This window comes from Diceros bicornis, chromosome 12, assembly GCF_020826845.1.
Source record: "Diceros bicornis minor isolate mBicDic1 chromosome 12, mDicBic1.mat.cur, whole genome shotgun sequence".
Lineage (NCBI taxonomy): Eukaryota > Metazoa > Chordata > Mammalia > Perissodactyla > Rhinocerotidae > Diceros > Diceros bicornis.
Window position 1 is genome coordinate 18,797,928 of NC_080751.1, and position 12,312 is coordinate 18,810,239.

General features: G+C 44.4%; 1 protein-coding gene across 9 annotated transcripts in view; it reads left to right on the plus strand.

Annotated features, from left to right (window-relative positions):
* Positions 1-3,463: 3,463 nt before the first annotated feature.
* AAK1 (AP2 associated kinase 1) overlaps positions 3,464-12,312 on the plus strand; it is a 165,705-nt gene continuing 156,856 nt past the window's right edge. For all 9 annotated transcript variants that reach the window (XM_058551033.1, XM_058551035.1, XM_058551037.1 and 6 more), the window contains exons 1-2: positions 3,464-3,601; positions 3,902-4,307. In XM_058551033.1, coding sequence (XP_058407016.1) covers positions 4,145-4,307 — 163 coding nt within the window. In that variant the 5' untranslated portion in view covers positions 3,464-3,601; positions 3,902-4,144. The remainder of the gene's footprint in view (positions 3,602-3,901; positions 4,308-12,312) is intronic.

Below are 12,312 nucleotides of genomic sequence, written 5' to 3' on the forward strand. Positions count from 1 at the left end.
GATTCTGGCTCTGCCCTTTGCAGGTTGCGTGTGGCAATAGTTGACACACTTTAATCCCGCTCGGCCTGTTTCCACATTGATACAATAAAAGTAATGCACACCCCATAAGTGTATTGTGAAGGTTAAACGATATGATTAAATATTCGGCGCAGTGCCTGTTAAGGTCCTTAATTAATGTTGGTCCCCTTCTCTTTGATTTCCTCTAAGGAAGCAGCACACATTTGCCATAACTGGGTTTACTATGACTTGATTTAGACACATGACAGGTCAAACCGTTTCCTCTAAACCTAACAAACCATGCACATCTGTCTGCTACTAGCAAAATCTTCACTTTTCACCCATAAAATGGGGGATAATAGTATAATAGTATTTACTTTGATATAATAGATAATAGTATCTACTTTGCAGAGATGCATCCATGATGATTAAACATGATAATATGTTAAGTTCTTAACACTATAACTGGCATATGCAAGATACATAGTAAATGTCAGTTTCCTTTCCCCTTCCCTTTAATTGGGTATTTATCTATAGTGTCCCCTAGACCCAGTTCAAAAGCTCACCTGGTCTAGAATACCTCAATCAATCTTTTCACCTTAACCAGATTGCTCTCCTCTGTGTCACATTTAATTTGAAGTCAATTATTTGCTTTATTTAAGTACTGGTAAGGACACACTCTATATAAACTATTGTATTGGATGTTCCAGGAGGTAAGTAGAAGACTGTTCTCTGACTTGAGGTACTTGGTTGAGGTGACAATATACATGAAAAGTTGAATAGGAATGCAAGGAGGGTGGGACAAACTACACAGAAAGTAAGTGTGGTAGGAGTTCTGAGATTAGAGTGGCTGATCTGTGATTAGTGTGCACTCAGGAACTAGAGAAGTACTGAGTTGTAAGAGAGCCCTGGTTTTATGGCTGAGAAAATAGATCCAGAGATCTAAGTGGTCTAGGCTCACAACTATGGAGTGGTAGAGGCTTCCTGTCTCCTGGTCCCATGCTGCTTGTAGCTATAGTTCTAACTATTTTCAAGTCTTTTAATCGGTTTATGTTTTCTTCCTAAGTAGGCACTTTGGTGTAGCCAGGTAAACACTGGTCTCTGAAGCCAAAATGTTTGAGCTTGAGTCCTGGCTTGGCCAGGTACTATCTGTGGGATTTTAGGCAAGTCACTTATCTCTGTGCTTCAGTTCAGTTCTGTGCATCTTTAAAATGAAAATGATAATACCTTATTTTATAGGGTTTTTGTGAGGATTAAATAGGTTTATACACGTAAAGCACTGAAAACTGTAGTTTTTTCATTATAATTGCCATTAGTCTCTGAGAAAATGGAAGGCAAGGAGTCTAGTCTTCTAATTATTTTTTTCTTCTTTTTTTAAACTTCCTCTCTCAGATTTTGATCAAAGCATCCAGGTGGATGTTCAATAAATACATGTTATCTACCTTAATCCTATCAGATAAAAATAAGTTTTTGTATCTCAGAAGCGAGACTTGGGATTTGGGTAAATTTGGCCAAGTCCAGTATCAGGAAAGTCTAGAAAAGTAAAAACGAGATAGCAACAGATTCTAGGAAGGCAATAGAGCTGTTTCTTTAAAAATGTCAGTCGAGATCAAGAGATGTCGAGAAAGATGGGGGTCAATGACTCTAATTAATTCCAAATGAGCTTTCCCATCTATTTTAGATCTATTCCAAACTTCCTTAGATAAAATCTAGCTTTTTAAGGAAAGTGCAGAGAACATGCCTCCCGTGGGCTTGCTTTGAGGCAATGTTTTAGCAGGTGCTGCATTCCACCCTGGAGGTGGTTGCATGAATTTGTGAACTGAGGTGACAACATTGACTCCCTCCGGAAGAAAAGATGCTGTCTCTACACAGGACGTTTAACTGCAATGAATGGCACTACTCGAATCAAGAAGGAGGAGGAGGAGAGGAAGGAGAAAGAAAAGGAAAAGAGGGAGAAGGAGAAAAAAAGAGGAGGAAGGAGAAGCAGCAGCAACACTGCTGGCAGCCCAGTCACAGCTCAGTTCAATATTCAGATTAGAGAAAGCAAGAACTTTTTTTTTTTTTTTTTTCCCGGAGCCCCCTTCTCTACGCTCCTCAAATGTCTGCTGAAAAAATTCTGGGATGAATTACAAGCTAAGAGGGCTGTCGCTGAATTAGGGAGAGTGGGTGGAGGTGAGAAATAACCTATGTTCAGGGGTTAGAAAAATCATGGATTTTTTTTTGGAGGGGGCAGGGATTTGGCACTAACTTGAGCATCATCTATCAGGAAATACAGAGATGGAGAAGGGCACCAACCGGCGTTCCAAATCCTCTGCATTTGGCAGGTGCAAATCACATTGTCCACCCCCACCCTCGGCACTCAGGCGATATCAGGGTAAAATAAGCATCAAGGGGGGAATCTTGAAGCTAAAAAGAAATAACAGAAGGTCAGCCGAGGGTTCTTGTGTGGGAGGGGGTTAGTGAAGGTCAGACCCACCCACAGCATCAGCGAAGGTGGAAGAATTAAGGGTCACCGTCGGTAGACGAGCCCCAAAGTTTGGGATCGGAGCCAAGGGGTCGGGTCTCCTGGTACCCTAGGATCTGCCCTGCACACCACCTTTAAGTTTCTCGGTTTGAATTTGCCCTGCAGATTCCCAGACAAGGCACTGTCTTTTAAGCGTTCTGATAGCGCCTAGCCCAGAGCTGACCGTTGAGCCGGTTCTCAATGACACCTGGGAGCAAAAGTGGCTTTTGAGGTTGGGGGCGGAAGGCCACTGGTTTTCTTTATGTTCGGGTGTGGCCCTGTACCAACTGCTAGCAAAATTTTCCCAATCACCCTCTGTCTTCCACCTTCTGCCCAGGTGACATCGGTAAGCGCCGCAGGACCCGCTAGGGGCTGAGCGGTTAAGCCGCGTCCTTCAGGTGTCAGCCTCGATCCGTTCGGAAACCACAACCCCCAGAATTCCTTGTTCAGGGAGGTCAAGCCGCAAATAAGATGGCTCCAGAAGGGTGGAACATGCAGCAGGGTGGAAACCCTAGCTCCTAGCGGTTTCTTTACCGGATGTGTTTAAATAACCGAATCCCCACAGATGCACCACCCCACTAACCATCTTCCAGGCCGCGGAGGCCACCGCCGCCGCCTCGCTCGCTCCTCCAGGGGCATCCTGGGAGTTGTAGTCCAGCCGCTGGGCTGCGCCGAACTACCCTTCCCATAGTGCCCTGCGGGTCGGGTTACATGAACGTTCTTTTCCAAAACTCTCCGAGCATTGAGAACCCCCCCCCTTTCCCCGTTCCCTTTCTCTCAGACGATTCCTTCCAATCTGTCGCGACAGAGCAGCGGCTACAGGAGGTCCCCAAGCCCCTGGCCGCGCCGCCCCCAGAGGCACTTCCGGCGGCGGTTCACTTCCTGGTTGGGTGGATGGAGCCGGGCGGGAGCGCGCGCGGGGGAGGGGCGGCGGGTCAGTCTCCGCCGGGCGCTCCGGGGATCAGCTGGCTGGCTGGCGGGTGCCGAACGCGGCCCCGGCTCTCGCTGCAGCACCGCCTCGTCTCGCGTCGCAGGCCGGCCCGGCGGCCGTGACAATGTTGCGGGGCTGGTAGCTGGGCGCCGGCCGCCGAGCCGTCTCAAGTGGGTGCCGCCGGGATGCTGCCTCGCGGGGCGGCGGGGAGACCGGGGAGGAGGGGGAGGCAGTGCCCGGCTGGGTTGGCGCTGCCTGAGGCGGCCCGAATCCCTCCTTTTTCCGAGCTCCGGGCACGGGATCCCGGGTTCTGGGGCCAGGGACGAGTTTTCAGCCCTAAGGTTTTTCTTGCTAAGAAAATGCATGAAGCGTTTCCCCAGGATGATGGCTTTTGCTTCCCCTTGGACTCAGCAGTTGAATTTTTAAGTGTGTTACTGATTCATCCTCTCTCTCGTCCTCTGTCATCACAGGTTTAAACTTACACGAATCGCTCTCTTGAGGAGGAGGGGACCGCCGCGCGATTGACACGCATATTCCTATAGGCATCCTCCCTCTGCCCCCACCCCCACGGCCGGATTCGGGTGGCTCCTCTCCGCGCTGAAATCGGAGAAGAAATCCTTGGATCTCTTGTTTTCTTTAAAAAAGAAAAGAAAAGAAAAGAAAAAAAATCTAGAAACCGTTGGTATTTTGCTTTACTGCTTCCTATTCGCAAGATGAAGAAGTTTTTCGACTCCCGGCGAGAGCAGGGCTGCTCTGGCCTGGGCTCTGGCTCCAGCGGAGGAGGGGGCAGCACCTCGGGCCTGGGCAGTGGCTACATCGGAAGGGTCTTTGGCATTGGGCGACAGCAGGTCACTGTGGACGAGGTGTTGGCGGAAGGTACGGTGGAACTCTTTCAGTGCGCCGTAAATTAAAATCTTGTGCTGATGCAGCAAGACTCTGGTTTCTAGTTGTCCAATGTGTGAATGGGTTTTGACCAGTTGACCCTCCCTTCCCCCTTCTCTTGCCCTGTGAATCATTGTCCTTGAGAAATTAAAACTGAGATTTGAAAGTGACAGGGCTTATGGGGTTGGGGGTGGTTGCTGGAAATTGTATACCTCGGTGGCCTTTTATTGAAAAAAAACATTGACAAGCCAATTCTTGTTTGCCTCACCGAATTATGAGGATCAGACGAGAAAACGTATGTGTGAAAGTGTAAAGCTTCACATCGAAGGTAGGGTAGTGGGCTTGTCGTCCTTTCCAAACTTGAAATATTGATATGAGGGCTGAAGGGTGGGGTTGGAGGACCTTTCAGAAGAGAGAGGGATTTCTGCTTCTACTCAACTTTCCCACTCCCATGAACAGGCATTGGAAGGAAGAGAGAATTTTCAGAGAATGGGAATGTGGTTTTCTAAGAGCCAAGGCTCTTGGTAGATTTGACCAGGTTCGTTTCCTGACCCAACTGTAATCAGGTCCCCAGGATGTAGCTAAGATAACAGAAATTACGTGAAATGAATGTGGTTGTTTTGAAGTCAGTCTAGTAGGCCCCTCTTCCTCTTGTTTTAGTTTTTATTATATTTTTTTTTTTAGCCAAAAGAATTACTTGAGAGTGGCATTTGATTTTTGCTTTTCCTTTGTCGGAGAGGATGTTATTTAGCTCTACTGTGTAAATTCCCTATGTGTGTGTTCATCTGTATACCTATTGATATGTAGATATATATCTTTATCTGCCAGGCTTTTTTGGAAATCTTTGCATGTCTCTTTTGGTAACCTTAACTTCGACCTTCATAATTATGCCAGACTCATACTTTTCACAGCCCATTGCCTGCCTAGTGTGCTTTTATTTTTAATAAAAGCAGCAATTTCCTTTGCATGACGCTATTCAAACTAATTGGATGGGGCCAACGTGCTGTAGGTTGTGTTATCGGCTGAGAGGGGATGGGGGAAGAGGGAGGCCTCTATTACTGCAACGTGGTGGTGGGCGAACAGTTTATTAGCTGAGGAAGGAGCCTTTTTGCAAGCTAAGGTTGAAGCAAGGGTCCTTCCTGACCTGGGCCTGGGAAGTGCCTGTCATGGTGAGTGTTGCAGGCGGGCGGGTTGGGAGGAGGAAGAATCTGTGTTTGGCTCTCAGCTTGTGTAAGCACTGGATTCAGCTGGGCCCAGTTTTCTGGGGCTAGGGTTGAAGCCTTTACTTTAAAAACACTGTTTTTAAAAAGATCTGACAGTTAATGTCCTTGTGAAATTGTTGCTCTTTTCCATTCTCAGTACTGTTCTAGCTGGACTTAATCCGGGGCCTGAGTCACTGTCCCTCTGGATCTTTTTTTGTGGGCTTTGGTGCAGGATGGGAGATGCTCCTGTGCCCGCTGCCAGATCCGCACCCTTGAGTCTGATCTGTCTCTTTCATCCCTGTGCCAAAGCCCTTGACTGCAGTGGGATGGAGAAATGGAGAAGGAGTGTGTGAGACAGAAATTAGGAGGAATGAGGGGGTGCAGAGCTCCTGAATGGCCTCTGCTGACCTTATAGTCTAGGAGCATTTTGTTCAGCTAGGAGATTGTCTCATTATAGATGGTGCTACCCTAGCGGTGCTTCCACTCAGAGTCTGAGTGGTGGGGAAAAGAAAAGGCAAAATTGGTCTTTGTTTTGTCTAGGCTGCCCTCCTCTTCCCCAGAATTCATCCCTGAGAACTGCACATCATACATTATGATATTTTTAAGTGGAACTTAGGGCTTGCTGCTCTGCATTCATTCATTTATTTGTTCATTCAACAAACAGTTATGGAGTGTCCATGAATTGCCAGGCACTGTGCTAGGCTCTGGGGATATTATACAAAACTAGATGTTGGAGTTTCCAAACTGCTTTGAGAGATGGAAAACAGCCAGTTAGAATAGAGTGATTTGTGCTGTTATGGACATAAGCTTAGGGTGCAATGGCCCCAAATTTTAGAGAACCAAGAATCTGCAGGAAGTGACTGACTGAAGAATGAGTAAGAGTTATCGTGGTGTGGTGACAGCTTGGACAGAGCAAGAGAGAGCAAGTCTTATGGAAAACTGGGTCTGGCAATGTTCTCCTCTTTATGTTCTTTGACTGTAATTGAGTTTGAATTTGTGGCTCTTAGAAGTATGTAGCTATATGGGAGCCAGTATACAAAGTATTTATGTAGCACCTACGAAGTCCAAAGGCACTACTAGGTTCTGAGAGAATATAGGGAGGTCTAAAGTGTGATGTCTGCCTTTAAGGAGCTGGCAGTAAATTTGGGAAGATGAGGCAAACATTCACATATATAGTAGCATGGTTATTAGCAGTTTCTGTAGAGTCAGGCAGATCCAGGTTCAAATTCTGGACCTGTTCTTCACTAGCTGTGAAACCTTGGATAAGACATTTTAAACCTCACTTGAATCTCTGTTTCCCTGTGGCAATGGTTCTCAAAGTGTGGAGCCTGAATCAGGAGCATCAGTATCACCTGGGAGCTTGTTAGAAATGCAAATTCTCAGGCTTCACTGGGTAAACCATGAGTGTCGGGCTTTACCAAGTTCCTGGAGAGATTCTGACGCAAGCTAAAGTTTGAGAACCACTGTCCTATGGAGTGGTCTTGAAGATTAAATGAGGCAATGAATATAAATTATTTAACATTTTTCAGGTGTTCAGTAAATGGTAGCCATTATTTACCAGCAACTTCACATCATCTATGTATATATAGTTAAGGAGGAGTGTTTAGGGGGCAATGTGAATGCTAGTTTGGCTGCAGCAATCCCTTTCCCCCATTGTGAGTGGACAGAGCCTGATGTTCTTTGCCGGGTCCTCGCCAGCTCCTTAAAGGGTCAACTGATGTTCTTGGTAGCCGTGCTCCTTCCCGGACCCTCCTCTCTTTGAGTCCCCCTGTGCTGACCTAGCCACCAGTCCCAGCCAGAGTTGTCTAAGGATGATGAGAGTTGTGCATGAAGTGCCCAGGGCAGTGGCCAGGCAGTTCAGAGAGGGGTGGTGTAGTGGGCTTCAAACACAGACCCTGTTACTGCCACATCCCGCTGATCATCCCTTTTTCTCTAATGTGGGTATTGGTCTATGCATTCTAGTGAGGAATTGCAAGAACCCAAGGAGGAAGTGCTAGAGTAAGACAGGAGAATGCCTGGGCTGCCATCTCTCCATCAGCAGCATCGGCCCTGCTTGCCTAGTTTCACTAACTGGTCCAGCAGGGGGCTTGTTTGTCTGGGGGAAGTGAAGGCTCTAAGTCGTGAATTCAGAGGGATACGGCTATCTCTAGATTGGGTGTAGGGGAGGATACCTTCTCTCTAGCTTCCTCAGTGAAGGTGCCATGATGAGATGCTAAATCATGTCTGAGGTAATGGGCATGTGATGTCAAAGGAAGATTTGGTTTAAGCTTCCAGAATGAACTCAATAGGAAAATTGGAGCAATGCTCAAAGAAAGACTAAGAAGCTGTGCTTTTATCATACCTCCTTAGCTATGAAGCCTTACATCTACACTTTAAACAATAAATAAATGTTGGTTGAATACCTGCTGTGTCCAAGACAACATTCCAGAACTGCATTGGTTCTGTATAAGGTGGACGAGGTGGCCCTTCAGAACAGTTTTCTCACCTACGCTAAAGGAATCCAGGTCTAGGGCTAATGAGAACTACTGAATAAGTCCCCATATCAGTAAACTTTGACAATTTCTCTTACCTACAGTGTAAGGTAGTGAGGCTTAAAAATGTGTGTGAAACCACCTAAAAAAACCAACCCTTGCTCTATCATGGCCTGAAGTGGAAATCTCTAATTTACTTATTTATTTTATGTATTGTTTATCTTACCTACACGGAAATGTAAGCTTTATAAGGGAACAGATATCTATGATTGATTTATTCACTGAGGTACCCCAACCCCCTAAATAGTTTCTGGGACATGGTAAATGTTAAAATGTATTTGTTGAATGGATGAATAAATAAATAAGGCAATATCAAAAAAAAAAAACACAACCAAACATATATATATATATGGCATACAATTATAACGTTCTGGTGGTGTCAATATGATGCATGCATATATTCATTTAGTGAAAGTTTTGTTAGTGCTTTCTTTGTGGCAGGTACTGTATGAGGTTCCAGAGCTACTAAGATGAATGGTACTTGGGCTTGGCTCCTAAGGAGCTCGTAGACCAACAAACCCTAAGATAAGTGTCCAGCACTTAGCATGGCCGTTGGTGTATAGTAGGTGGTAAAAAGATATTATGAGATGATAAAGAGAAAGGGCCTGGGGGTGAGGTTTACAGATGGAGTGTGATTTGAACAATAATGGAAATTGCCCAGCAGATGTTCCAGATGGGGGTTACCCAAGGCCTTCCAAGCACAGAGAATAGCATATGCAAAAGTGTGGAGTGGTGAAACAGAAAGATGAGTTCCAGGAATACTGACTAGTCTAGTGTTATCATTTTGGTTAGTACAAGTTTACCTTGCAGAATCAAGGAGAGAAAGACATGGAATAGTAGAAGGAAATTCTTTTACATTTGCTCCCTGGTTGTGCTTGCTGCTTACTTTCTTCAGTGGCCCTGGGCCTTTTGAGTAACTATGGAATAGCTATCCAGTATGCACTGCTCCCTCTATGCCTCAGCCCTATGCTAATCATGGGGCAAGATAGTGGCTGGTGTCTGCAGAAGGAGTGATCCTGAAGGTTTGAAGAGGAGCAAGAAGCTTGAGGGAGAAGCAGGTGGGGGAGTGAGATGACCAGTGTTAGAAAGGAGTGGACAGGGGAGATAATGAGGATGTTTGACCAGAGCGGAAGGTGTGTTGGAGAGAAAAGAAAAGGAAGTAAGGTTATGGAGAGCTTTAGTGCCAGGCGAGGAGGGTTAGTTATAAGCACCTGAGGTCTTCTCTTGACGCAAACACCAATTTGATCCCTCCCACTTCAGATGTCTTTGCCTGCTGAGAAGTCTGATTTTTTAGTGGCAACTGCAGATTTTCAGGGGGTGGTTTGTGAATGGTGTCTTCTTCCTGGCTTCAGGCATGATGACGGTTATAGCTTTGCTAAATATAGCCAAATCTAGAATTCAGAAATGAAATCCAGAATAAGCAATTGCATGGTCAAAGCCTTTCCTTTAGTCTTTCTAACAAAGTCACGCTCGTTTAATGAGAGATGATGAAGAGGGAGAAACAGTTTCACATGCATTTTGAGTGGGAGGGATGGGGGGAGGCATATACTTGTACCTCAGTAGCTAAAACTGCATCTAGAGTACACAGGAAAAGCTTGATAAATATTAATAAAGTACACATGAAAAAATATTACTTCATCAGAACAGTCATTTTAACTTGCAGTATTTGAAAGTTGACATTTCAGAAAGGGGACTAACACCATCGTCTACCTTCATCTTGTACTCTTCGAAGAATAAATGCTTTCTGAGCCTGCTTAAGAAATAACTGACATCTGCATTTGAAAGAGCCAAACAATGATAATAATAGAAAGGGTATTATCTAGTGAAGTAGCATCTAGCACTGTGAGGCAGCAAAGAGTAGCCTTCAGTCTGCTTTTCTGAAGCCATCTTTTGGTGTGGTGGAAGGAGCCCTGCAGTATAAATTGGGAGATTGAGGTTTGTTGGTTCATTCATTGCTATATGCAGTAACCGTTGCTGAGAACTCACTATGTTCTGGACATCATGCAGTGATAAATAAGACATGGCTCTGCCTTGAGGAACTCACAATCATAGAGCTGAAGGCACATGAGCAAACAGCACCAAGCACTCTGTGATGGAGGGATGTAAAAGGGCTAGGGGAACAGTCATGGGGGAGCAATTAATTTGTAGGGTGAAGGGTAGTCAGGGAAAGCTAAAGAAAGGGGATATTTGAGGTATGTCTTCAAAAATAAGAATTTATGGGGACCAGCCCTGTGTCCTAGTGGTTAAGTTCAGCATGCTCTGCTTCGGCAGCCTGGGTTTGGTTCTGGGGCAAGGACCTACACCACTCATCGGTGGCCATGCTGTGGCAGCGACCCACATACAAAATAGAGGAAGATTGGCACAGATGTTAGCTCAGGGTGAATCTTCCCCAGCAAAAAAAAAAAAGAATTTATTACTAAATGGACGAGGTTGAGAGAATATTCTAGGCAGAGAGTATAACATGGCCAAAGACACAAAAGCAGGAAAGTACCGTGCCTGCTGGGAGCTGCATGTTTTGTGATAGCAGTAATCTATTAGTGGTTCAGGGCTGTGCTGTCTAATAAAGTAGCCATTAGCCACGTATGGCTATTTAAATTTAAATCATCTAAAATAAAATAAAAATTTAATTCTTCAAATGCACTAGCCACATTTCAGTTGCTTAATAGCCACATGTGGCTAGTGCCTACAGTTTTGGACAGCACAGATAGAGAATATTTCATCATCACAGAAAGTTCTGTTGGGCGGTGTTGGTTTAGAGCAATAGTCTCTAAACTTTTTGGATAGATAAGCACTATCAGTTAAAAAAACATGCAATTCCTTCACATATCTATGCTTGCTTATTTATAAGTTATATTTGTGTCCTGCTATCATTAGCTAATATCTAAAGGCACAGCATATACTTAAAATGAAGTTCGTCGTTTAGTTAGTGGATGCAAGTCTGTATTTTAAATAATCTCAATAAGGTTTTGGTAACTGTCTTGTCACATCTTATTGGATTGTGATTGTTTCTACATTGTAATGTGACTAATGAAGAGTATACCAGGAAGAGAGTGAGGCTTTCCCATTCTCCTGTTCATCTGTGTTTGTGTTATCTTTCATCCAAGGTTTCTTTGCAGGAATCTTTTTAAGCCCCTTGTTTATTTTATGAGGGTTAATTCATTTAAAACAAATGTAATCAGTAAATCCACTTAACCAAGCACATGAACTGCAGTACATCTCAGTACATCTCAGCCTGTGCAATGGAGCTTCCAGTCTTCCCTCAGGATTCCATCAGATTTGTATGAGACACGTGACTGACATATGGACTGAATGGGAGCACTAGTGTTGGGCCGTATATGAAATATTAATGAAGATAAAATCTTATTTTTTAAGATGAAAATTAATATAAATAGAGAGTCTCATATTTTCATATTTTCTTTCTATTTCTCTGGATTGTTTTGTGTACCTCTGTTTGGAGACCATGGGTCTAGAGCAGTGGTTCTTAACCAGGGGTGATTATTCCCAGGTGACTTTCAGCAGTGTCTGGAGACATTGGTGGTTGTCACAAGGAGGGGGGTAATACTGGCATCTAGTGGGTATAGGCCAGTGATACTGCTAAACGTCCTACAGTGCACACAACAGCCCCCCCAACAAAGAATTACCCAGTCCACAATGTCAGTAGTGCCAAGGTGGCACAACATGATATGTTGACCAAAATGGAGAGAGAGAGAGGAGTCAGGGATGGCTCAGAAGGGTCTAATTTGTGTGACTTCAAGCAAATCACTTAATTTTAAAATTCATTTTCTCAGAATCAATGAGCCAGCAATCTTTCTTAACCTGTTATGGTTAAAAATCTTTGTCATTTTCTGTATAAAATAGCTACTTCCAGAAATAAACCAGTAAACCAAAGGAGATAGAGTGGCAAGTCTTTGTAGGCTCTGGTGAGGGGAGTTGTAACAGTGCTCTACCACTGACTAAATATAGATTATGAGCTTTAAAAAATTCTCTCCATATTCCCATATCTGAGCAACCCCAAAATGTTTTGGAAGCATTTTCTGACTTGAATTGCTCATAGGGAGGTTCAGTTGGGAAGGGTTATTAAAGATCAGAATGTTATGAGAGAAGATATTGATAGTCTTTTGTACAGGGAAGAATTTTCAGGAAGAGTCTGGTGCTTGCAGCTAGTTCTTTCATTATTTGTCAGTTTGGCTTTGGGGAAGTTGTTTAACCAATATGAGCCACTGCTTCATCATGTATAGTAAATGACCTTGCTACCTCTGTAGGGGT